The sequence below is a fragment of the Prunus mume genome, linkage group LG5 (assembly GCF_029339155.1).
Source record: "Prunus mume cultivar Tortuosa linkage group LG5, ASM2933915v1, whole genome shotgun sequence".
Lineage (NCBI taxonomy): Eukaryota > Viridiplantae > Streptophyta > Magnoliopsida > Rosales > Rosaceae > Prunus > Prunus mume.
Genome location: NC_142702.1, coordinates 25,755,567 through 25,780,164, shown reverse-complemented (window position 1 = coordinate 25,780,164; position 24,598 = coordinate 25,755,567). Strand labels below are relative to the sequence as shown.

The 24,598-nt window shown below is 37.9% G+C and overlaps 5 protein-coding genes, 1 non-coding gene and 1 pseudogene across 9 annotated transcripts; 3 read left to right on the top strand and 4 right to left on the bottom strand.

The window, feature by feature from the left end:
* Positions 1–1,053: 1,053 nt before the first annotated feature.
* ARP5 (actin-related protein 5) lies at positions 1,054–5,798 on the top strand. Of its 2 annotated transcripts, none has more exons than XM_008235419.2 (12): positions 1,054–1,232; positions 1,329–1,399; positions 1,516–1,640; positions 1,876–1,920; positions 2,516–2,618; positions 2,753–2,862; positions 3,223–3,332; positions 3,421–3,511; positions 3,588–4,031; positions 4,326–4,453; positions 4,779–5,118; positions 5,203–5,798. In XM_008235419.2, the coding sequence occupies exons 1-12, from the start codon at positions 1,132–1,134 to the stop codon at positions 5,707–5,709; spliced, it is 2,175 nt and encodes a 724-aa protein (XP_008233641.1). In that variant the 5' UTR covers positions 1,054–1,131; the 3' UTR covers positions 5,710–5,798. The 2 variants fall into 2 exon arrangements, with proteins under 2 accessions (XP_008233641.1, XP_088907632.1); XM_089051506.1 differs by having other exon boundaries at positions 1,068–1,232; positions 2,511–2,618.
* Positions 5,799–6,251: 453 nt separating this feature from the next.
* FZR3 (FIZZY-related 3) lies at positions 6,252–9,119 on the top strand. Its single transcript, XM_008235418.3, has 9 exons — positions 6,252–6,940; positions 7,158–7,280; positions 7,446–7,550; positions 7,635–7,814; positions 7,918–7,980; positions 8,088–8,384; positions 8,488–8,550; positions 8,659–8,727; positions 8,819–9,119. The coding sequence occupies exons 1-9, from the start codon at positions 6,380–6,382 to the stop codon at positions 8,870–8,872; spliced, it is 1,515 nt and encodes a 504-aa protein (XP_008233640.2). The 5' UTR covers positions 6,252–6,379; the 3' UTR covers positions 8,873–9,119.
* Positions 9,120–9,399: 280 nt separating this feature from the next.
* On the bottom strand, positions 9,400–11,277 carry LOC103332667 (FtsJ-like methyltransferase family protein). Of its 2 annotated transcripts, none has more exons than XM_008235417.3 (6): positions 11,050–11,277; positions 10,889–10,975; positions 10,733–10,795; positions 10,526–10,627; positions 9,929–10,187; positions 9,400–9,811 (listed from the first exon to the last, which is right to left on the bottom strand). In XM_008235417.3, exons 1-6 carry the CDS (start codon positions 11,125–11,127, stop codon positions 9,687–9,689), a joined length of 714 nt encoding a protein of 237 aa, XP_008233639.2. In that variant the 5' UTR covers positions 11,128–11,277; the 3' UTR covers positions 9,400–9,686. The 2 variants fall into 2 exon arrangements, with proteins under 2 accessions (XP_008233639.2, XP_016650073.2); XM_016794587.2 differs by having other exon boundaries at positions 9,929–10,184.
* Positions 11,278–11,386: 109 nt separating this feature from the next.
* Positions 11,387–11,538, top strand: LOC148917434 (U4 spliceosomal RNA). The gene has a single exon (XR_016127610.1). It is a non-coding gene; the product is annotated as a U4 spliceosomal RNA (small nuclear RNA).
* Positions 11,440–11,611, bottom strand: LOC107881169 (syntaxin KNOLLE-like protein; the record flags this gene model as incomplete). Its single annotated transcript, XM_016794296.2, is given in 2 exon segments — positions 11,440–11,497; positions 11,499–11,611. Coding segments are annotated over 2 exon segments (171 nt in total), but the record flags the coding sequence as incomplete, so codon positions are not given.
* On the bottom strand, positions 11,594–14,524 carry LOC103332666 (scarecrow-like protein 14 pseudogene; annotated as a pseudogene). Its single transcript, XR_016126609.1, has 2 exons — positions 14,346–14,524; positions 11,594–14,008 (listed from the first exon to the last, which is right to left on the bottom strand). The product of XR_016126609.1 is annotated as a scarecrow-like protein 14 pseudogene (transcript).
* Positions 14,525–15,733: 1,209 nt separating this feature from the next.
* On the bottom strand, positions 15,734–21,335 carry TBP1 (telomeric DNA binding protein 1). The gene is made up of 10 exons (XM_089051507.1): positions 20,974–21,335; positions 19,695–19,842; positions 18,738–19,584; positions 18,432–18,612; positions 18,251–18,318; positions 18,080–18,159; positions 17,637–17,878; positions 16,761–17,078; positions 16,601–16,664; positions 15,734–16,218 (listed from the first exon to the last, which is right to left on the bottom strand). Exons 2-10 carry the CDS (start codon positions 19,773–19,775, stop codon positions 16,021–16,023), a joined length of 2,079 nt encoding a protein of 692 aa, XP_088907633.1. The 5' UTR covers positions 19,776–19,842; positions 20,974–21,335; the 3' UTR covers positions 15,734–16,020.
* Between the last annotated feature and the right edge of the window lie 3,263 nt (positions 21,336–24,598).

The window sequence follows — 24,598 nt, the reverse complement described above, 5'->3', positions numbered from 1 at the left end:
CCTGCCATGGTTCATCACCACTCCTTAGTTTCAAACTCTTTATCACTACTTTTATTTGTCCTTCCCTTTCACATGTGATCCCTCAATTATATATCACTTATTATTCTTGAGTTTCACCGACTACATGTTACACGAGTTTACTAAAAGATTCTACATAGAATTCTGTAAGTAGTTTTCATACAAAGGAAAGCGCAAAAACCATTTCTCCTTCCCTTTCATTTTTGCATTTTCTGATCAAAACCATTTGTCATGATTTCCAAGTTTTCTTAGTTCGAGTGACTTTGGGAGGGGTGGGGTAAAGATTTAAGTCTTCAGTTTGCGTCTTGTTGCAATTAAAAACCAATAAATATAGGTCAAAGGTTCAATTCCAACAGTATCATTTATCCTTGTACTTGAAGTATTGTGCTCGATTCCTCTCTCGCCCCTCTTGGTTTGTTAAAATCGTTCTCATTGAAAATACCAAAGAGAAAAAAATCACTAAAAATTCATAAGTGATCAAGCCTTATGATGCTTTAGTAATATGAGATGATTTTGTGCCAACAAAGTCTAGTCTAGTGAAAAAGCATTTACTTACAAATCAGTAATCTCATGTTAGAACTTCATAACACCTTAATAGTGTGTGTGAGAAAATTTCTGTTTCCAATATCGCTTGTTTCAAAAAATATCAGATGATTTTGTAAAGGCATTGAAGAACAAGAGTGAGCTTCTAAAAGCCTCTATTTGTTTTGTTTTGTTTTTTTGGTCAGTCAAAGCCTCTATTTGTTGACCTCCAAAACTTGACATTTGCCAACGGAACTTTGGGCTTCGTCTGAGCCCAATTCAGCCAAGTCTCTTCTTATATGCCCATGAACCAATAAGCATGGGCTTTTTTAACAAAAAATAGTGGGACCCTTGCTGCAAATGCTGGGTAACTTTCTGTGACGTGGACATCACACGTGGCGGGTTTCAGTCTTTGGCGGTAAAACAGGTTCCAGTAAAAACCAATTTGGGCTTGACTTCCCGACCCGGCCCACTTTTGGTACTGTGCTAGTCTCTTCTTCGTCTTTACCATCGTTGAACTTCAACTGTGGCAGAAGCTGAGAAAGAAAGGGCATAACACACAGACAAAGCCTTGGGCTACAGAGAAGAGAAATGCCTTTCATTTCACAAATTCAACGGCAGTCTGATTACAGGCTCTTCCCTTCTTCTACTCCCATCGTCATTGACAATGGCGCCTCCTATTTTCGCATCGGGTACATGAGCAACAAAAAACCCTAATTCAACTTCTACGTGCGTGAGTGTCTGGTCATTCTGCTAATTTCTTTATTTTTTTGGGTCAAAATTTTCAGATGGGCGGGAGAAACTGAGCCTCGTGTTATCTTCCGCAACATTGTTCAGAGACCACGCCACAAAGCCACTGGTACACTCACTTTTGACAAGTTTCAAGAAGCATTCATGTGTAATTTTGTATAATTATTGAAGTTCGAATTTTTATTTTAAAGTTTTGAAATAAAAAATAAAAAATTCTGTGCGCAGGTGAAACTGTGACCATAGTTGGAGACCATGATCCTACACTGTTGAAATACTTTGATTGCACACGCTCCGGACCTCGCTCAGCTTTTGACAGCAATGTTGTTTTCCAGTTTGAAATTATGGAATATGTAAGTTTACTAATGATTCTATGGGCACCCAATTCTAATTTATCTTGCCTACTGACTCGTTATTTTGAAAGTTTATATCTTGGTCACTGGCTTCCACCTCTTCCGATTCACATTTAATCAGAAAAATAATTTTTTATATGTATTCTTGTTTTTTTGTTCAAAATAGATTACTCGTGTACACATGCTTGCAGTAATATGTGAATTGTTGCTCACTGATATTCTTTTGCATCTGTAGATTCTTGACTTTGGCTTTGATCGGTTGGGCGCAAACGGATCACAGGTATGATAAAAAATGGACAGTTTGTTTCTTCGTTTTACTAGACTTCCATTGTTAAGGATTTTTTAGCTGTTAGCTTTTCAGCAGTTTTTGTTTTGTATTTTTTGTTCTACCATGATTTTAGTCCATGTTGAGGCAAGTGCTTGTTTCCCATCACATTTTGCACCATGATTTTAATGGCTAACACTGTAGGTTCTTCATCTGCCTTAATGTTTTGTGTTCTGGTTCTCTAGCGATGTTGGTAACTTGGTAGAATCTATCTATGGTGTGCCTGTATCGTTGTTGGTCTTTATGGAATTCCTTGGTTAAATGGATGAGTTATTAGGTTCAAATTCCAACATCTGTGGCATTTCAAGACCATATGAGAATGGCATGATATAAGCAGACTAGTTCATGTTGGCCAATTTTAGTTTGCATGAATGATATGCAATAGTGATATGCAATAGTCGTATTTTTTGCTTTAAAAAAAAAATATTGTGATATACATATGAATAGTTATTTATTTTAAATACTTTGTGTTTTTTTTATGTAAGGTTTCAGATCAGTCTATATATTCATAACTTTTCCTTAACTTTGTGTTCTTTTGAGGGCAGGACAGATTGATCATCCGATCCTGATTACTGAATGTGTATGCAACCCATTTCAGTCTCGTAGTAAAATGGCTGAACTTTTATTTGAGACATATGGAGTTCCATCGATAGGTATCAACACTCTCTGCAAATTTTACCCCCTTCAGACATGCTTCCACACTGGTCTTTGGTCCTGTGTATTTTTGGCTCCGTTATTATATCTATTTCTTTCCTGATTGTTTTCCTTTTCATTTCCTTACTCACAGCATTTGGTGTTGATGCTGCATTCAGCTATAAGTATAATCAGCAGCATGGGGTTTGTGATAAAGATGGTCTTGCTATCTGTCCTGGATTTACCACTACTCATGTTATTCCGGTATGCTTTCTTTCTGGGTCTTGGTATGTGTTTAACTTACGTAACGACTTATATAGTAAAAAAAAATATCCAGGACTGAGGTGTGCATGTGAAGTTTTGTGCGTATTAGCATGCATTACTTCTCTGTGTGATTGTAGATATAATTATAAATCAGCTGTTCATCATCATTCATTTTGGGATATGTAGTTTTGGTTTTATACAAACATATCTAAACTTATTGGCCTCAAGCAAATCTTCAGCATGGAATTCCAATCTATATGCTTCCATAATAGATAATAAATTGACAAAGATGATAACACAGCCGAGGCCTGCTTTCTTGATTGTTATAGGTTGACCATGATTTTTGTGTTTCATTCCCAGTTTATTGATGGCGAACCTATGTATCAAGGAAGCTGCCGAACTAACATCGGTGGGTACCACATCACAGATTATATGAAGCAGCTTCTTTCACTCAAATACCCTCATCACATGTAAGTAGAATTTGGTTGGTTTTGCTCGCATCACTTGAATGGGGACCACTTGGGTAAGATTTCTGATTATGTGTATTTAATGCAACAGGGCTAGGTTTTCGTGGGAGAAAGTCGAAGACCTGAAGATGGAGCACTGTTACATTGCCCCAGATTATGTGTCGGAAGCTCGGTTATTTCAGGTATTGAGGATTTCCTTTTTCAATCCATTCTCCTATCCAAATTTCGTGAGATAACAGTTGATATTTTTTGTCACAGAAAGGGACCAAGGAAGCTGAAGATAAAACAAGGTTGTGGCAGCTCCCATGGGTTCCACCACCTACTGAGGAGCCCCCTTCTGAAGAAGAGATTGCAAGAAAGGCAGCCATAAAAGAGAAACAAGGTCAACGATTGCGAGAAATGGCTGAGGCGAAGAGATCTTCTAGGATAAATGAACTAGAGAATGAATCACATGGTTTGGAATTTCTTCTACAGCAGCTTGAACAGGTGGAAGAGCATGATATACCATCTTTCTTGTCAGCCACTGGCTATGTCTCCAAGCAGGAAGTAGAATCTGCCCTTGTGAAGGTGAGACAATCTTTACTGAAAGCAAAAGGTGAACCAAAGGCTGAACAAGCTGAGCTTGAGGAGAAGACAGATCCTGCAGGAGGCGAAAGGTTCCCTCTTTTAAATATCCCTGACAACATGCTTACCCCTGAGCAGGTATGCTTTTATGCCAAGTGTCTTTCACATTCCCCACCATTTTGAAGTTGTTGTCTATTGCACTTAAAAGATTTATATATTTAATCTGCACTCAATTCATTGCTCTGAACATTTATTTATGACTCGAAATACCTTAAGTCCTCTGGGTATATGCTTTTATGTATTGTTTTGATGTCTATATATAACCTAACATCTGAAGATTGCATCAACCAGATAGTGTTAGTGCTTTTTCCTTATATTATCTTTAGGTTTTCCCTTCATTGATGTTAGTCTTTGTTACTGTTCTCTTGACAGCTCAAGGAGAAAAAGAGACAGTTGTTTCTCAAAACCACATCTGAAGGTCGGCAGCGAGCTAAACAGAAACGTTATGAAGAAGAATTAGAGCGGGAAAGGAGAAATCAACAAGATGAGCAAAAACGTTTGTATGTGCTGACATCATTATGCTTTTATTTTTGTTTCTTTAAATTCAATTTATTATGGTCAGGGTTTAAGAAGAGAAGGTTAATACATGGGGTTGAAAATAAGGTTTTGTGAGGTTCAGTTGAGTTGGGATATTATGAAGAAGGGAGAGCAGGATAAAAGAAGGGAATAGACCATTCTGCCTGAATTTGCACGACACTTAGGTTTTAACAATGCTTATTCTTTTGAATACATGTTTAGTATGCTAGAGTCCCCTGATGATTTTAGAAGTTCTGGAATGTGTACCTCTCCTTGTTAATTATGCTCTTCTCTCTCTCTTTGCTGTAGAGAAAACCCAGAGCTTTATTTAGAGCAGTTGCATGCTAAATATAAAGATCTTTCTGAGAAAGTTGAACAGCGAAAACGACTTAAGACAAATGGGGGACATACAAATGGAAATAGTTTTTCTGGAAGTGTTGGGCGTGGTGAGAGATTAAATGCTGCACAGAGGGAAAGGATGCGCCTATTGACAACAGCAGCTTTTGATCGTGGCAAGGGTGAGGATACTTTTGGTGCGAGAGATGAAGATTGGCAACTTTACAAACTCATGAGCAAAGATAACGATGATGATGATGAGGGACCAGATGAGCATGAAGCAGAGCTGGCGCGTCTCACTTCTAGGCTTCAGGTCTGTTTACTTTGGTTCACTTAAGTGCTGGATGTGACTACAGTTGATCGTCATTATTTATTTTGGATAATTTTGTTTTGGCAGGAAGTAGACCCGACATTTGTTCCCAAAACGGATACCACAAACCCTCAATCCATTGAAGCACCACGGTTTCGTCCGCTCACCCAGGAAGATTTTCAAATCTTTTTTGGCGTTGAAAGGTTTCGATGCCCTGAAATTTTATTTAATCCCAACTGGATTGGGATAGATCAGGCAGGCTTAGATGAGATGGCTGGGGTGTCGATAAGGAGGCTGCCAACGAAGGGCCAAGAGCTGGAGGAGAGGCTGACCAGTTCAGTCTTTCTGACTGGTGGTAGTAGTCTGTTTCCTGGTATGAGTGAGCGCTTGGAGGCTGGAATCCGGATGATTAGGCCGTGTGGTTCACCCATAAGGATAGTCAAAGCATTGGATCCAATTCTAGATGCATGGCGTGGAGCTTCTGCTTATGCTGCCGCCTCCCATTTCCCAACACAAACTTTCACTAAGGAAGATTATTATGAGAAGGGTGAAGACTCTGTTCGCAGATACCAATTTCGATATTACACATTGTGATTGTTTTGGTCACCACCCTAGTTATTGTTGTATGTGTATTATTAGATGGCACTGAAATCAGCTCTTTTTTCCATAACACTTTGCCTTCATTTGTCGCGTTATTAGTGTTAAACGTAGATGCATATGACATGTTAATATTGGCAATCTAGGAATTTAAGTTTAGAGAATCTCTATCGAGAGTGATACTTGGCTCGTTCAAACCACCTCCATCACGAACCCACAAAAGAAAAGGTAAGAATATATGGTAAAAGGTGCAGGGGGCAGCTCTCTCTGGCGTCTCTGGCTCAGCAGCACCCGAGGCCAAAAATTAAAATCAATAAAATTCGAAGCAACGGGCTTGGTTTTGGTACCTAAACCAAACTGCCAGCTTTAGATGAGCTCGATCAATGGAAAATGACCGTTGGAGCATTACGTTTATGTACTTGCGCATTGCACAGACAGCGTACAATATTACAATAACAAATATTTATTGAAAATAAAAAATAAAAGGAAAGCAGAGCCCAAGACCAAGACCGCTCCTATAAACCCCACCAATATTCGACCGTTGCAAGTCTTCCTCCACACTGAACAACACAGAGAGAAAAAGAGAGAGAGAGAGGCCTTTCCTTCCATTTTCGGTTCTTGGCCTCCTCTATCTCCATTCAAACCTCATTACATTAACATTTCCTATATGATATCATCATATTCTTCTTCAGACCCAACAACCCAAATCTTACGAGGAACCAAGAATCAGATCATCCAAGAAAACCCAGCAATGGATTCACCTCAAACAAGGAAAGCAGGGCTCAACCTCCCAACTGGGATGTCCGAGACGTCGCTGCGCCTCGAGTCTTTTTCGGGTTCTTTTCGGGCGATATCGAACCTGTCTTCCCCCTCCAAGTCCTCGACTTGCAGCGACAGATTCATACCTTGCAGATCTTCCTCGAGGCTTCACACATTTGGGCTCAATGACAAGGCCTCTCCCGTCAAAGAAGGCGGCAACGAGGCCTATGCCAGGTTGTTGAAATCTGAGCTTTTCGGGTCTGATTTTGGGTCTTTTTCTCCTGCAGGTGGTGGTGGTGGTGTGCCGTCGCCTCTGAGTCCCAGCAAGAACATGTTGCGGTTCAAGACTGATCACTCGGCACCCAACTCGCCTTATTCGCCGTCCATTCTGAGAAATGATAGTGGGTTTTCTAACGAGTCTTTAACGCCTCCTAAGCCTCCTCGCAAGGTCCCCAAGACACCCCATAAGGTAACTAAAGCCCTGCTCTTCCCCTGTTTGTTCAATAAACTAGCTGAATTAGCTGAATGTGAGGCTATAATCTTAATACCTTTCTGTCAGTAAATTGTAATGCAGTACCAAGTGGATCTGATTAGAGGAAATGATTGATCATTGAGGGCTATGTTACTTTACTAGTTTATATGGGAAATGCAATGGTTGATCTTGAAATGCTCTAAATGATTTGCAGGTTCTGGATGCCCCATCACTTCAAGATGACTTTTACTTGAACCTTGTGGACTGGTCCTCGCAAAATGTCCTTGCAGTTGGACTGGGCACCTGCGTTTATCTGTGGAGTGCATCAAACAGCAAGGTAAGTAATGAGTTTGATACTACTGGGTAAATAGCATAGATTTCAATTTTGTCCATTCCATGTTTGCAAAATCTAATGAGCAAGTTGTCTTTATCAAAGTGTCCTTTATTTAAATTGGTTTGTAAAATTTGCGATTGAAGTTTGTCATAACATTGCTTTTCTCAGGTGACAAAACTGTGTGACTTGGGGCCTAATGACGGGGTATGCTCTGTCCAATGGACAAAGGAGGGTTCATATTTATCAATTGGCACAAATCTTGGTCGAGTTCAGGTATCTATTTATTTGACTTGATAGTATTTTCGTTCTCATGAAGAAAGAGTTTGAGATGACCATTAATTGTGGCCTTTGTTCTAGGTTTGGGATGGGACTCAGTGCAAGAGGGTCCGAACAATGGGCGGGCATCAAACAAGGACTGGTGTCTTGGCATGGAACTCACGCATATTAGCTTCAGGAAGCCGGGACCGGAACATACTTCAACACGATCTTCGGGTCTCAAATGACTGCATCAGCAAGCTTGTTGGCCACAAGTCTGAGGTGAATACTTTAAAAGACTTTTTCTTAATGACCTATAACCAATTAAACAGTTCTTGGTCAAACAAAAGCAATACTAACCCTTCTAAAAATTTCAATTCCTCAGGTATGCGGGCTGAAATGGTCCAATGATGACAGGGAACTTGCATCTGGAGGCAATGATAACCAGGTATATGTTACTAACTTGTTCATTCTTTTTTCTTCTCTTCTCTTGCTCTCTTCTGTGTTTTACTGGTAGTTAGCCAATAGCTAACTTAGTGGCTTGTTTGTGACCAGCTCTTGGTCTGGAACCAGCACTCTCAGCAACCAGCTTTGAGACTGACAGAGCACACAGCTGCAGTCAAGGCCATTGCTTGGTCACCCCACCAGAGTGGCCTTCTTGTATCTGGAGGTGGAACTGCTGACAGATGTATTCGCTTCTGGAACACGACAAATGGCCACCAATTGAACAGTATAGACACCGGAAGCCAGGTCTGCAATCTTGCATGGAGTAAGAATGTGAATGAGATAGTCAGCACTCATGGATATTCCCAGAACCAAATCATGGTGTGGAAGTATCCATCCATGGGAAAGGTTAGCTTTTTAGGAAATCTCCTTTCAAGTTGAACCATAAGAAGTAGGATTGTGTCAAGTTATAAGATTTCTATTTAATTGCTTTTGGAACGCACTCTTATAGGTTGCCACTCTAACTGGCCATAGCATGCGAGTTCTTTACCTTGCAATGTCACCAGATGGTCAGGTATTGCATCATTTTCTATAGCTTGAAGATTTGCTCCGCATACACTCATGTTTGCTTACGCTGAAATTTCTGTTCTTAACAAGCTCAAATGAAATTGCTTTACTGCAGACAATAGTCACTGGTGCTGGGGATGAGACTCTACGATTCTGGAATGTCTTCCCGTCTGTGAAGACACATGTAAGCATCAATATCAAGATACATCAATCATCTTCTCTCCAACTACAATGACAACATTTCTGATCCTTTCTTTTTTTGTTTGGTATTTCAGACACCAGTCAAAGATACAGGCCTTTGGTCACTAGGAAGAACTCAGATTCGATGACTGTTACACTTATGAAGATACTTCTCTCATCCTATTTTGTAAATGGAGATACTGTAATTTATAAGAAGACACTTCCCTGATCCTGTTTTGTAAATGGAGATACTGTGATTTATAAGTAGTGAGAGGCAGATATTTTCTTTCATTTTTTTAATTCTTTTTACTCGATACTTAAGTCTTGGATTTTGTCTCTGGTCTAATATGTAAAAACCTTGAAGGTTAAGAAATTCAATGATATAACATTTCATCAGTTGTTCCTTTCCACTTTCCTTTTTCGCATCCCAATTTTAGCCCAAGCACATAGAAAATGTGTATGCCATCACAACTTGGTTCATGAAAATGGAAGTGAAAATCATATAAAGCCTACATTCAGTAACTTTTAACGGCAATCTCTCATAAGAAACATTTCAGTAAGATAAATTGTTGGTCCAATTCAGAACACACCCCAAGCACATAGAAAACGTGTATGCCATCACAACTTGGTTCATGAAAATGGAAGTGAAAATCATATAAAGCCTACATTCAGTAACTTTTAACGGCAATCTCTCATAAGAAACATTCCAGTAAGATAAATTGTTGGTCCAATTCAGAACACACTCTCTTGCATTTGATCAGTTTATTAGTCTCGCCTACAATGTTCACAAATGTTTGTTTCAGGAGAGAGAGAAGTCTTTGCAAAATTATACAGAAATTCATAGTCAAAGGATAAATTCTTTTTAGCAGAACCTTTACAAGGAAATCTAAAGCTAACCAGTTACATTAATTTGGCTTCAATACTCACTGTTGCCACTTCTAAATTCGGGATACATTCTTGATTCTATATCTTTGCCTGTGACTGCAGACCTTGACATATCACATAAATCTCTCTTGATGATGGTCTTGTAGCTTTAGGCCTCAACAATGATGCCTTTCTAAACAGTGGTTTGCAAATCCGGCTGAATTCTACAAGACAAACAGCCAGAAGACAGTAAAAAAAAATATCCAAACAGAAATTTAATGAAGCAAGTACCACTTATGTTACCCAAAAAGGGGGAAAAATAAAGGATTTATAAAAAGAACCTTGCACATCCTCGCTCTCTAAAAGCTTTATCACAAGATGGCCTCCTCTTCGCAATACACCATTAACATCTGAACTTGTAATTGCCCCATCATTACTTTCCTCCATTTGAATTTCATTTTTGGGATGAGCTAAGGCAGCTTCACCAACAGCCAAATCCAGTGCTTGAATGCCTAACTCAAGCGATAAAGCTGCATCTTTACTAGTGATCCCAGAAACGAGGGGACACATATCTGAGAGTATCACAGAAAACCCTTTCTGCTGCACAAAGACAATGGCAAAACCATAAATCTTTTTACTCCTACATCATGCTTGCCTAGACAAAAACTAAGGTTGGTTTTTTATAAGTTGGAAATTCATAGAAAGATTTTTCAATCTTAAAATTTTGCAAGGAACCAAGAAATGATCTGTTTCACACATTCAAACATCCTGAAACGGGGTTAGAGGAGAACAAAATCTTAAATTAAAAGAACAGCAAGACGAGTTTTTGTGAACATTTGAATTGTACCCACAAGCGAAAGACATGAATTAGCACAAGCATTTTGATCCCTTGAAATATAACTGTTAACATAAACTTTAAGAAGCCTATACTGCAATACCTGTGGAGAGAGTTCCCTGACTTGGGCTTTGGGGAGTTTCATCACGTCAGCACAAACAGTTTGAACTCTCGAATCACAGTGAGCAGCTGGAACCTTCACCTTCTGTTCTGCACATTCCACATTTCACAACCTAGTTATTTTATCTAAAGTATTGAACAAACAAATCAAGCACGGAAATTTAACTAAAAAGTGAACAAAAAATGAGACCTTGAGATCAATCCCAACAACAAGACCACCACTTTTTACAGGACCCAAGCTCTGGCAAGCCACCTGCCAAAATTACAAAACCCAGAAATTCCATGAGCCTGTGCCTGCAAATATGTATGTGGAATTAAAGTTTGGATTTTGAAATGAAAAAGGGACCTGCAGCCAAGCACCGGGAGCACAACCAAGGTCCAGAACAGTGGAGCCAGGTGTTATGAGCTTGTACTGCTTCTGTATCTGAAGTAGCTGCTCAAAAAATGGGTGGATCAGTAGCAATTGAAGCCAGCAATTTTTGGGTAAATACGTAAATCAATCAATACCTTGAAGGCGGAGCGAGCCACATAACCCAGGCGTTGAGCCTCTCTGTAGAAGAAATCTGGTTTTCCTGCCCCACTCATCTTACCCCTCCTCTCTCTTCTGCTTTCTTCTTCTCAAAAAACGTTATAAAACCCTAAACCCCAACCCCATCAGAGATAAAAAAAATTACTTTTTTCTTTGGTAACCAAGTTCTGGTGGTAAAAGTCGGTAGCTTTTTGTTTGATATTAGAATTGTGAAATAAATATTAAGGTGTTTGTTTTTGTCCCACATCGACCGAGTGAGAAAGGGTGAGTTGCCTGGGGATGTATAAAACAGGAACGAGACCCACTTTACAAAGCATCTTTGCGCTTGGGGCAATGACGCAGCTTATGAGGTTCTAACCGAGGCGCGTCTATTGCTGGTTGAAAACTATTTCCAAACCCCCTCCTAGGCCTGGGTTCAGCCCTGTGCCTTCGAGAATTTCTGGAAGGGCTCCCTTCGGGGTAAAGCCCTACAATTCGAAGTTCTAAATTTTTTTTTCGAATTTTTTTAAATTTGGCAATATATTTAATTAATTTTACATAAGAGGTATTTAATTAATCCATTACCTTAATTAACAACAACAAACTATGTACATCAAAAGACAATCTAATAACAACTCTTAACAAGAAGCCCTCCAAGAAGAAAGAGCATAGCCAATGCGCCCTTTCCATCCAAGCAGCAGCCACTGGCTGTCTTCATCAATTACAAAATCTTTATGGTAGCATGATTGCAGCCTGTCCTTCGCTATCTTCACAATCTCCTGATTCAAAGGAAGTTGTGTAAACCCAGCCCTCAAATTCCTCACCTGCCACTGCTTGTATGTCTCTGGTCTCTCGATCCTCTCTGAACCCTCGCACGCAATGACATTCATTGCCTGCCGACCAAATATCTCCCTCTCAATAAGCATCCTTTCCGGAGCATCATGGGGGGCATTTGTCTCAAGCATATCGAACATTGTAGAAAAGTGGAAGAGAGCCTCCCGGAATCTTGTGAGAAAGAACGGTGCACTGTAGGATCCGTTAACAATCGCCAGCGTGAAGACATCTGGATTGATCTCCTGATCAGTTTTAAAACCATATCTTTCGGACTTTCGACCATCACAGTCTCATCAAGTAGTCTTCTTAATCTGTGTACAGAATTTACAACAAGCACCTCATCACGATCAATTTTGAGATCCTCAATTTGAATGGTGTCCCACGTTTGTGCTATTGCATTGAATTCAAATGGAACTTTATTAGTTTCTGCATAGTTTGCTAAGCCGCCGTCCAGTCTCCTCAACCATTTCTGCAGGTCGGAAACCTGGTTGTGGAAGATCAATCCCAGTAATCCGAAGCTTTGGAGGTCCACCGGGCCTAGAAGAGAGATTTTGTATGAGGCTAGGCCATTGAAAACCATAATGGATACCAAAATCAATTATGTGGAGCCTTGTTGCTTTCTCAGCTACATTCATTATTGTCTTATTTGAGAAGAAATTTGATAGCTTCTTAAATGGACATGCGTCAAGATAAAGATTGTAAGCCTTCAAGACATCTGCAGCTGATGCTGGCTTGGTTATAAGGTCTCTGTAAATCGGAGTACCATATCCAGCCATGCGTGCCTCAAGACCATCAGCAAAATAGTGAGCTAGTCTCTGCATCGCATCTCCCATAGGAGAAGAATGTTGTCTGATCTGCTTAAGTAACTCATTTCCAGTCCTCTCATCATTAGCTGCAACAGCTTGTGCACAAAGCGTTAGAAGAGTTCTCAAATCCACCACATCCTTTTCACCTCCCTGCCTCTTTCCACGGGCTTTTCCACCACTTGACCCCTTTGATTGACCATTCTGTTGTACAATCTTGATTATCCGATTCTGCAAAGTTTCACGGAGAGCAGATTCTCCTTGTCCACAGTTTAGCAAATGCCTGTCAAACATTTCCGAACTCACTGTTGATTCAGTGTAAACTGCTGATAGCTTGTTACTCTTCCCCCTTCTAAACTCACATCCTCATGATAAGGATTCTTCTTTCCCCTTGACCCATCAGAAGAGTACTCATTCTTCTTATCTACCTCAACTTCCATACCTATAGCCTCTGCCTTGCCCTCTTTAAGTGACAACGTGTTACTTTCAAAATCAACATTCAGACTAATTAGCATTTGGAAGAAACCTACTCGCTTCTTCAAAGCCTCTTTTAAATTGCATAACCAACTCAGTCTCATTAGAAAATTCAGGACCTCTAAGAATGCTCACCGGGGAATCCGCAAACCCATCTACAACATAACCAGTTTCATTTGATGGTGCATGGAATGGTAGAGAAGTGGACTGAGAAGCAACATGCAAGGACTTGTATTCGAGCAAATCACAATCTCTAATGCTTCTGGTACTGCCAGGGGTAGTACTGTTATAACTGCAATGCAACGGATTACTTTCATGGTTGTGATCAGCATAATGAATCAGGTCACAAGGAGGAGAAGAAGAATTCCCTTGAAGAAGTTCATAATATGATTGCTCTGCAGCCTGAAGTGCTGCAGACTCCTGATACATTTCAGTTTTTTCTTCCATATCTTCTTCCATAAGCATTTGGCTAATGTACTCGAGAACTACATCACTAAAATCAGATTCCTCGGGTGAATCTTCATCCGGGTACATGCTCAAAGCCGGGGCCAAATTACTAGAAATTGGACCGGGAGGCACAAGGAGGGTACTTGCACAGTTTTGATCAAGAAATTAACTACTGTTCCAGATTCCAGTATCTAGATTCTGATTGATAAGGCCGAGAGAGTTTCATTCCTCAATTCCAACAACTCATTACTAGAACCATAAAATTCACTCAAAGACTGGTCCATGATCATTGAGATTGCAAGTACAATTCACAACACTAAAGACCCAAAAGCTCCAATATGCTTCAATTTTGTCTATATCTCAGCTTTTTCCAGACTAACACATTTTGAGTATCAGATTTCTGCATGCACCAAGACCCAGAAAAATTAAACCTACAAGACATGTATAAATACATCTTTTTTATTCATTACTTGATATGATACTCTGTAATAAAAATGATTTCTTTAGGACCTAAACAGAATGAGAAGCATAACAAGACATAAGCAAATGAACAGGTAAAATTATAAAAACCCACAATTGTTACAGTTTGAGTCACAGTTTCTATTGAGAGAAGGTTGAACTTTTCTTGAAAAAAAAAAAATACAAATAAAAAGGAAGAGAAATCGCCATAGTTTATTCATTTGTTGTAGCACAATGATTTAAGAATTCAAAGAAGCTGATAGATAAAGAATAAGTACCTGAACTTAGGCCCTTGTGAGAGAACTAGAAAACTAGAGAGGGAGAGCAACAGCTTCACTGTGGCTCGTGAAAGATACTGTGGCCAATGCGCCATTGAAGATGATGAAGCTTCGAGTTTGTGCCTTTTATTTTTAAATTTATAGTGGGGAAGGACAATCTCTGCCGTCCAATGTGATTATTTACCTATCAATTTAGGACACTTTTTATATAAAAAAATCCAAGTACAATGACAATATGAATCATTCAAAACAGGAAAAGAGTGAAAGTTGACAGTTAGATGAATTTTGTAGTTTTCAATCTTAATCTAAAATAGTTATCTCGCAAATGTGAATAGTGAATTGATCACAATAGTATATTCTTCGTGGGTAAAATATTTATATCGTTCTTGGAATTTTAGCGAACACTTACAAAAGGACAAAAGCATAGGCCAAAAACAGAATGTAGCATGTGGACCAATTTATATCTTCAATCATTTGCAGTGGGTTTTCCTCTGTTGGTTTTTATAGTTAGGCTTATCTAATACTTCATAAACTCTTGGCTTTGTGATTACAATGAGGAGATCAATCAAATTCTTAGAAGCCCCTTTATGGTGCCCTTTAAGGAAAGTTGTTTCAAGAATGGTTAGGGTTCAACTTCTGATTTGGGCCTTGTTGTTCAACATTTGAGGTTTTAGGTCAACTTTTAGACATTTGCTTTCTTGTGATAATTGCTGACCAATACAGCATACGTAGGTATGGGGGAGAAAAGAGGCTGAGAAGTAAAGGACTCACTAATGTAGAGATTTGGAGTAAATGCTCCCTCATGAAATGTCCTGAGTTGGAATCCTAGTTTTCATGTAATATGTGTATGTTTAGTATGTTATCGCTCCTCTTAAAAATATAAAAAATAAAGGTTGAGAAGTAGACTACAAACTTGACAGGTAACCCAACTGGATGGATAGAATTCTTTGTTCATTTAAGCATGTGCTTGGGCACGTGCCAAATGGGCTAGTATGTCAGATATTAACTAATAGAGCCACCCGCATAAAATTTAAAGAAAAACTAATAGAGCCACCAATTCAGTTGGCAATTTGTACAAAAATATCATATAACTATACTTTAATACTCAGTCCAACAGAAAGGTGTTAATTATACGCAACCCCAATCATGCAGCCATCTCTGAAACAAAGACCTTTGATGGACTTCCAATGCAAGCTACCAGCATCACATGACCGGCTCAAAATTGGAGCTGACTGAGAACTTTGACAGTATGGCAATTGGGAAACAAGTGAACAATTATGAATAAATATGGATATATTGAGAAAAATTCATGTGCCAAGCATCAACATGGTTGGCACTGGAACTCAAAGAACATTGACAGAAGCAGCAAGAAAAAATTGAGCCGCAGAAGAGGACAATAAAAGAACTTTATTCATGTTGATGTTCATCCACATTTCTACATTTCATATCATGATGAAATAAAATCAATTGAATTAAAACAACTGTGAGTTCTGTTAGACTGATCTTTATTCCAACGAACCATTTACATTTGCCGACCTCCTCAGGCAGAGACGCCGGCAATGAATCATACCGTGGGTGTGAGAATTTTTACACAAATTTAGGTCATTTGTACATTTGTCTTCTTTCCCTGTTTGTCAACTTTTCCTGTTTTCTACATCATACAATCGGATACCTTTCAGCTCCATGTCTTATCAGTCGGGGCCTCTGTAATCTTCATAATACCGCCCGGATGCTTGCCATGTTGCTTAGCTTGGTGTTGGCACCAGTAAGAATGGGCAGCCAATACTCTGTCCAAAAGCTCCTGAGGAACAGGCTCTCCCCTTCTTTGCTGAGGAGAGATTTTTGCGGTGTGAACTAAGGTTTTCCATTTATCCTGCATACAACCGCAAAGCACATTAAGTCCAACATAAATCATGTAACTTGTGCTTTTCCAGAGAAATGAACGCAAAACTCTGTAGTCAATCTACTAATTCATAAATAAAATAAGTAAAAATGATTGAGCAACGTAGGACGAGATTGGTCCACAACAAGAAGTCACATCTGAAGCTAGTCATGAAAAAATTTAAAGGGTATGATTGTACATCTTTCATGAAAAATATACTAAGAAAATTCACCTACAAAATAACCAATCTTTCATATGGATCCAACAAATTGTACGGGTTTGGGAATAAGAATTGAATACCATAAATATTTCTACTGTATTTTCAGAGTTTCTGGTATCCTTTTACTACAATAATAATTAAAACAAAATTTACCTTCAAGTCCACATATGTTCGATGATCTGCATTCTCAAATGCACTCAATTTAACATCACGCCACCTGCAGATTCAGAATATTGTTAAAGCACCGTGTATCCTTCAAAAGGAAGCATACATCTCCTTACTCATCCTGTTTAAGTGGTAAAGAACATCACACCTTCCAGTTCCAAGTTCCTCAACTGCCTGCACCAATGCTTCAACTTCTGACACAGAGAATGGTCTCCTGGTTCGACGCTGTACAAGCTCAGATCGCTTAGTTTTTTGGTTCACAGGAACTACAGCTAGTGGCTCCATGCACATTTCTGGAATAGCAACTAATGCCTGGGATTCCAGCATTGTTTTGTTGGTCAATATGTCAATATGAGAGGAAACCAATTCATGATTATTTTCAGAAAGACTGCCTGAATGGGTTAGAGGTGGGGGTTCAGATAACGCATCAGACATCACAGAGTCTAAGACAGGTGTGCCTGGGGACCTGAAACAATAATGCAATATTAGCTATAATGAGAACTGACAGAGTGCACATGCAAATAGCTATCACTCAAGTCAAATAGAGCATAACCATAATCCAAAATATTGTCCTGTCAATTGTAGTTAATGGTTAACATATTTTTCCACATATTAATGATAAAAGAATCATTATACAAAATTGCATTAATTAGAAATTCATGGGAACAGAGAAAAATTGAATAACCTTCCTGAGCCTTTAATATTAAAACAAATTAAATAAGGCATAACAGTTCTAATTCCTGAGAAAAGCCATCCACCATTAATTGTTCTAATATTAAAACAAATTAAATGAGGCATAACCAGCCTTAAAAACATTGGTATAAGTGACAATAGACTTAAATAAATACAGAAAAGGAAAAGTAAAAAATTCAGTAAATGAAAATACCATTTCAGCATCCGTTTAACATATCAACAATGGTGAAAAAAAAAACTTGACCCCTTTGGGCTGCAAAATAAGAAAGTGCTAAAATGGCCAATCAAATCAATTCCAACTTTAGGTCTTCTCACAGAACATCAGAATTACCTGGTCAACAGCACCGAAGTCTCACATGATAATGAAGGAGGAGGATCGCCAGAACACAAAGATGGAGGAGCTTGCACAAGACTAGGCTCCAAAGTAAAACCCAGAGAATCCAAATTATCTTTGCAAGAAATTCCGGTCTGCAGTAGAGTTCTGTTGTCATCTCTAACCTTTTTCCCATGAACAAGTACTCCAACACTTAATCCACCTCTAAGTATGGAATTCACTGCCTCCATGACTGTCCTCTGTAAAATGTCATAAAACAAATGTAAATTATTTAGGCCCAGAAGTGACGAATAGTCAGCAACTACTTGCTAAATTAAAACCCAAACAAGCATATTCCATGCCATTGTTAACAGGAAGAAGAAAAACCTACAAATTGTACACTAAGAGAATGAGTTTTGTGGCCAGTGCAAGTATGAAAGAAAATTGGGCTGATTTAATACCTTCAAAGAACCGACAGTTTCAGTTTCTGGGACCTCAATGAAAAGCTCTGGTACCCTAAAGGATTTGATTCTGAATTTCACTGTCCAAGAAAACATAATGCACCATGATACTGGTTAAACACAATCAAATAAAATGTGTCTGCGCACCAAACCACCAAAAGCTTTAACTACCATGAGATTCCTTGGAATGGGAAGATGCTTGATGACCTATAACTGAAGCTGATACCCCGTTTTCTGCCAGAACAACCATTAAACAAAATGAATGCCACAAACCCTTAAATCCCAATGGTACATATAGGAACAGTAGCAAAGTAAAGAAGTAGGAAAGTATGCCAATGTTACATACCAGGTAGGACCACTTTTGTTTCCGTTATCAGGTGAATTAGAAACACTTTCACCACTGAACCCTCCATCAGAAGTCACTACTGAGCTCCGGTCAACTAATTTCCTCCTCTTATAAAGAGTGTCGCGTTGAGATCTTTCCCGGCTGTATAAGGTTTTCCTTTTGTGATAAATAGGTTTTATTCCCCCATCTAGGAAAACCAATAACATAAACTAAACATTAAAAAATAATTAGCGTGAATTTATGACTCATACGCACACACAAGTTTGGAGAAATATGAGGCTAATCTAGTCAAAGCACTAATCAGCCACTTACCATATCTGTAGTGTTCACAATCCCTTAATTTTGGAGCCACTTTCCAGTACTTGGATGTCAGTAATTTCCTTATTCTTCGGTCTCCAATACGGGGTGAAGGCCTAAAGACCTTCACCTTGTTGCTAGGTTTGTTGCACCTAGAAATATTTTCGTCATCATCTCTACTACCTAATTCAATATCATTCCTATGCCTGGAAAAAGAAGCATTAGGAATAGGATCCCTGAACAATGACAATTTGACATTATTGTCTCCATTGAGCATTGCAGGATATTTTGCATGCAATTCAGTTGGATTCTTGGAACTGCATGGGTTAGCCCTAGTCAAAGCTCCAGTTTCTAATCGCTCACTATCTTTCTGTACTTCAACTCCATTTGCTACATTACCATAACAGGACTCCCCAATACCCCGGGAGCCTCCCTCTACTTTACTGGAATAACTTTGAAATATGGGCCTGCTACTGCAAATTACAGACTTCATACGACCTCCGGCTTTCGCTGAGCTGTCAGAATTTGTAATAACTGAAGTGTGTTCCAAAACAGTATCACTCTCGGCATGCGGAAATTCTTTGAGAATAAACTTCCGGTCGATGTTTTGGGAGGTCAGCTCTAGAGAAACACTTTCTTCAGAGCTTCCCTGATCAAGGCACTCTTCTTTTAGAGGTTTATGCTCATCTTGTCTTTCCTGCTTAACATCTTTGCCAAAGGCAGGCTTCGAATTTCCTTCAGAAGCATTACTAGAGGCAGAAGAACTTTCACTCTCCTGCAATAACTTGCCAGCTAATGAAGCCAGTAATTCAAATGCACAGATCTGCCCATTGTCAACCGACTTCTTATGTGGGCCCCTCCTCTGGAACAAGAAACCAAGATTCGTGAATTTAATACGCGGTTAATCATCCAAAAAAACAAAAAAAAGAAAAGAAAAAAAAAGACTATCCTAGAATTTCAGAGAATACTTACTCTAGCTGATCTGGGAGCTCTAGGTATAGAAGGCACCTGGAAGCCATCAAATCCAAAATCTAGCCTCTTCTTCAACACCATATCTCAAGCATACATGGCAATTTGAACTCATCAAACACAAAGAAGCATCACCCTGGCATCCTCTTCACTGTCAACAGATTTTCATTTTATAGAAAAAGAATACGTGTCAGGCTAAGCTTGATGGGAAATTGTGGTTACATAATTGAAACACAATCTTATCTGTCCCAAAAGGAAGACAATCATCAATTCAGAATACTAGATCAGACTACTATATCACGACTACTATAATAAAATCCAGCAATGATATCAAAGTAGTGTTTCTTTTATTTAGCTACACATATTAACTAAAATAAATAAACATAGCAAGAAATTATAGGCTGCCTCCATGATCAGTAATGTAAAACTCATGATTGGCCATCAAAGTCTCCAAGCACCCAACCAGCCTCTGGGTGGAAGCCTACTCCTTTCCACAATTTATCAGAAATCAAACAGATCACTGAGATTGATTGTTTACCAAAATCCAATTTGGAAAATTATTTAAGAGACTTGAGAAATGAAAACGTAATAAAAAGAAAACGAATCTGTTTCCCAGTGAATCAAATACCAGATCTTAAAACCCTAAACAGATCTTTTGAAAAGAAAATTCCAGGTAATTAGACAGACTATATCAGCCATAAATTGGACCCAAATTGGGAAGTCATGACCCCTGTCACGTCTGAAACTAGTTGCTTAAGACAGCGAGGAACTTGGAAAGGTAAATTGCATTCAAATTCATAAACCCAAAACCCAGAAAACGAAATCCATGTTGAACAAAATGAACACATAATTTGAAGAATTCCAAATGAAATCCAATTCAGCAAAAGCAATTACAATTCAACGCCAATTAGGATCTTCCGTCTATAATATGCTTCACGCTGAGATGAATTCAAAACTAAAACTAAAATCCCATAAACCTCAGATCAAAAAAAATGGACTCCATGCAAAATGAAACCGATGATTCTGATCATGATCACCAATTCTCAATCAAACCCAATTCAGCACAACCAAACACGGCCTATATTCCAATATCAGATCCCGATCTCAATCAGAATTTCAAATTGCATGCATGTATCAAACACCCAATTGCTCAAAATTCGAATATGCATGACCACAAATGAGGCAGAATACTCAACAACTGAACCCAAATTGCATCACAGAAAATCCCAGCAGAAATCAAAGAAAGAAAACCAAATCCAACAGAGAGACTTGATTTACTCACCTCTTGGACAAAGATCTTCTGGGTAAAACTGAAAACAGCATATCTACAATTTTTCAGGGAAAAAACAGAATTTATGGGAAATGTGTAAGAGATCTGGGAGAATTAGAATTGAGAATTGAGCAAAATAACTCTGTATTATTTAATATATAATATACATATAAATGTATATATATATATATATATGTTTCTCTCTCTATCTGAAAAACCCAAGTCCCCAGAGGTTGATTGATTGTATATACAAAAACCATGCAAAACAGTGGCTTAAACCCCTTCTTATAAGTCTATGGTTTTCTGACCACAAAACCGGGCCAGCCAGTAAAAGGGCATTAATGTCCGGGTAATTGCAGGTTGCCTTAAACCTCTTCCTTTCCTTGTTTTCTCTCCTTTGTGTTGGACCAGTTCTTCTCCTTCTTCTTCTTCTTTCTATATCCACGAGGTGATGGAGCTGTCTTGCCACGTGGACCTCCCTCTCTCTCTCTCTCTCTCTCTCTCTCTCTCTCTCTCTCTCTCTTTACGAAACCCACGTCAGATTTTCTTTTTTCTTTTTTTCTTTTTAGGATAAGGAAAAAAATTGCACAAATTAATATTTAGGAGGAGATACAGAATTTCAATGAACAAATACTTGTGATGAACATACCATTATTAATGTTGAAAGGTAAATTCTACCTATTATAATTTGGATGGAATCGTAATACTATATCGGCATACAACGTAAAGTTATTGTCATGCGTGATAATTTTTTCCAAATAAAATGTATTTTTTTTAGTATACTACATTTATTGTATTTCACTAAATTTTATTTACCAAATAATGCGATAGGTAGTATTCATATTTTAGCTCGATATGAACTTTATGTGTTTCTAATAAATAAGATGCTAACATTGTATTGGTACACTATTTGGTTAGTAAATAACTTCACAAATTTGGTTAACCTACCAACATGCTTTTATTTTCCAGTGAGGTATGAGAGAAGAGAAGATGACAAAACGTTTTATGTGATATCGTATAAGTGTTCTACCACTAAAGTTATAAGTATAAATAAACTATAATTAAAAATATATATATATATATTTTAAGTTCACAAACTGAATCGCAGATTAACATGTTCTAAAATTAAGTGAAGTTTAATCAACGGAATCTAACTGAGTGGAAAAGGGATCTAACATGTTTCTTCAGCTTCTTAAAGCAACTCCTTTGCTTTTTACCAGCTAGAATCAGTGGCACAATTAAAATATTAACAACAAAACAAACAGTAATTAAAAAATTAAACTCAATAATTGTACGAAATTATTTTATTTATCACTCGAGATCGATCGATCTGAAAATATTAGAATATTAAAATTAATATAATGAAAGAGATGATCACCTTGGACCATGCCCCACATCTCTCTCTGTAATCATGTGATCAATAGATTCATAAACTTGGAACTTAAAATATCATATGGCAATTGGAATCACCCCAATAATGCATGATTTTAATATTCCAAAGTAATTAAATGTCTAATAAAATTACGAAAATACACATTAAACCAGTGTTAGCATCAGCCAAGATCCCTTGATCCATAATTATTTTTCAGTAACCTATCCCACTACATGGGTTGCCCACTTGCTTATATAATAACAGTCAGTTAGTGTTTTCCTAAGCAACAGCTTTGATGGTTTATCCACTATTGATCCAAGGATCTAGCTCCAAAATCCTGTCAATATTATTATTTAGCTTTCCTCTGTTTATATAAAATAAAATAAAACAAGTTAGTATACCCTTTAAAGATATAGTATTTAATTGTTCATGTATCAATATTGACTAGTTACTGGCTATTATTCTAATGATATTTATGTATTTTTCAATATTTAAATAGGCACCAAGTTTGAATATTTCATACGTTGATTGAAAATTCCATTAGCGAGGCACTAACATTGTTTTGAGAATATATTTAGTATATGGGGAAGTGAGTAAATAAAATTATTCTAATAAATGAATAACTTAATATCGTATTACAAAGAACTAAAAGTAAAATCCACAATAAATAGTTGTGGATGTCATACTAGATAAAAGCCCTTCTGAATGAGTTTATTGGGCATGCATGATTCACTCTAAGCATATGATAAATTAAGGTGAGATTTACTATTCTAGGTTTATATCAGAGTAGCTAAATTAAATAACAATATCAATTTAAAGTATAATTTTAATAATGATTCTATTTTTAACGTGTTACACAAGAGAAACGAGTAAGAATAACTCAATTTGTGTTAAAGTCAGTTGCCCACAAATCAAAAGTCTAAAATTAGTTAAACGAAAACAAAAATGAAAGACCACACGACTAATTAAGATTAGGAGGGTTGACAAGTGGAATTTGTGTGCACTTTTTACACGACTTGTCCCGAGTCGCAGTCGGGTATGTCATGGCATGGATGATGCTGTAGTCGTAGTGGAAATGGATGAGGCAAAGAATATTTGACGGCGTGAGTTACAAAGGGGATTGATTGGTGGTTTCGCAGCCTTTTTTACAACAAAAAATAATTTATGAGATTTATGCGTGTGTGGTGCTTAGAAAGGCTTAGAAGATACCGAGATGAGTGGCCAAATGTGGTTCGCGGTTATCCCGTCAAAACTGTCTGCATTATCAGTTTTCTGACACGCTTTGTTCGCTTCGTTCAAGAAATGCAGTAACTGTCCAATCACGCCAAGTGTCAGGTAACCAGTCACCCCCACCTTTTCCTACACGTGTCAGTCACGTTTCTTCTTTAAAAAAATGTTTTTTTTATTTATTAAATGAGGTTAAAAACTTTTTGGGTTTGACAGGTTGGTGGCAAATAGTGGATTGGGTATGGTGTCCTAGAGTTTGGGCTTCACCTACCTTTTTCTTCTTTTTCCTTTTTTTTATAAAATGAAATGGGCTTTCATATGTGTTTTATTCCATGTTACGTGTGATGTAAGCAAGTCTCGTCTTTGTCACTGTAACAATGTCTTAATTACATTAACAAACCAATAATGAACCGACACGTAGCCACTTTTACGGTTTTATAATATATAATTAGAACACAATAATTACTATTAAACTATTTTAATGGCATAAAACCCATACTATTAAATTGCTAATTTTTCTGATTTTTAGGATGGAAAACTTTGTCTTTGATAATTATAATTTAACGGTAAAGTCAATCATCTGTTATGAATGGGGATAATTGTCAATTCACAAAAAGACAAATAAATTAATTAAGTGGGGAGACTACCCACAGACAAAATTTTAATTAAAGGGTTAATTAAAAGATAAATGGTCGATAAAAAAATTGGAACAAAAGTCGAGTTGTGTTGTATTTGTCCAAAAAAGAAACTCGAAAAAAAAAGTGTGTGAATGCAAACATGCATTTACCAAAGGTTAAGGGCAAGTGTGTATTTAGAATGAAGGAAGGAATCTCGCAAACCAAAATCATTAAAAGGAGTTGATGCAGATTAGAGAATAAATTAAAATTAAAATAAATATGTATAATGCGCAGGGCAAGAACATATGCCTATGTTAGCTCCGCCAAAGCTTAAAGCTAGCTGTCCTCCCACATCCTATGTGTGTGTGTGTGTGAGAGAGAGAGAGAGAGAGAGAGAGAGAGATTGGAGTTAATTAGAACG

What these genes read in the sequence shown, in the direction of transcription:
- TBP1 (XM_089051507.1), bottom strand. Translation starts at nt 19,775, where the DNA reads ATGGTGTTGAAGAAGAGGCTAGATTTTGGATTTGATGGCTTCCAGGTG. An exon ending in TTGTGAACACTACAGATATG is followed by an intron (nt 18,613 to 18,737) that starts GTAAGTGGCTGA and finishes TGGTTTTCCTAG; the next exon opens with ATGGGGGAATAAAACCTATT. An exon ending in GAGGAACTTGGAACTGGAAG is followed by an intron (nt 16,665 to 16,760) that starts GTGTGATGTTCT and finishes CTGAATCTGCAG; the next exon opens with GTGGCGTGATGTTAAATTGA.
- ARP5 (XM_008235419.2), top strand. Translation starts at nt 1,132, where the DNA reads ATGCCTTTCATTTCACAAATTCAACGGCAGTCTGATTACAGGCTCTTC. An exon ending in TGGGCGCAAACGGATCACAG is followed by an intron (nt 1,921 to 2,515) that starts GTATGATAAAAA and finishes AGGGCAGGACAG; the next exon opens with ATTGATCATCCGATCCTGAT. An exon ending in CAAGATGAGCAAAAACGTTT is followed by an intron (nt 4,454 to 4,778) that starts GTATGTGCTGAC and finishes TCTTTGCTGTAG; the next exon opens with AGAAAACCCAGAGCTTTATT.
- FZR3 (XM_008235418.3), top strand. Translation starts at nt 6,380, where the DNA reads ATGATATCATCATATTCTTCTTCAGACCCAACAACCCAAATCTTACGA. An exon ending in TCCCCAAGACACCCCATAAG is followed by an intron (nt 6,941 to 7,157) that starts GTAACTAAAGCC and finishes AATGATTTGCAG; the next exon opens with GTTCTGGATGCCCCATCACT. An exon ending in GGAGTGCATCAAACAGCAAG is followed by an intron (nt 7,281 to 7,445) that starts GTAAGTAATGAG and finishes TGCTTTTCTCAG; the next exon opens with GTGACAAAACTGTGTGACTT.
- LOC103332667 (XM_008235417.3), bottom strand. Translation starts at nt 11,127, where the DNA reads ATGAGTGGGGCAGGAAAACCAGATTTCTTCTACAGAGAGGCTCAACGC. An exon ending in TCAGGGAACTCTCTCCACAG is followed by an intron (nt 10,188 to 10,525) that starts GTATTGCAGTAT and finishes GTCTTTGTGCAG; the next exon opens with CAGAAAGGGTTTTCTGTGAT. An exon ending in AGAGAGCGAGGATGTGCAAG is followed by an intron (nt 9,812 to 9,928) that starts GTTCTTTTTATA and finishes TTTGTCTTGTAG; the next exon opens with AATTCAGCCGGATTTGCAAA.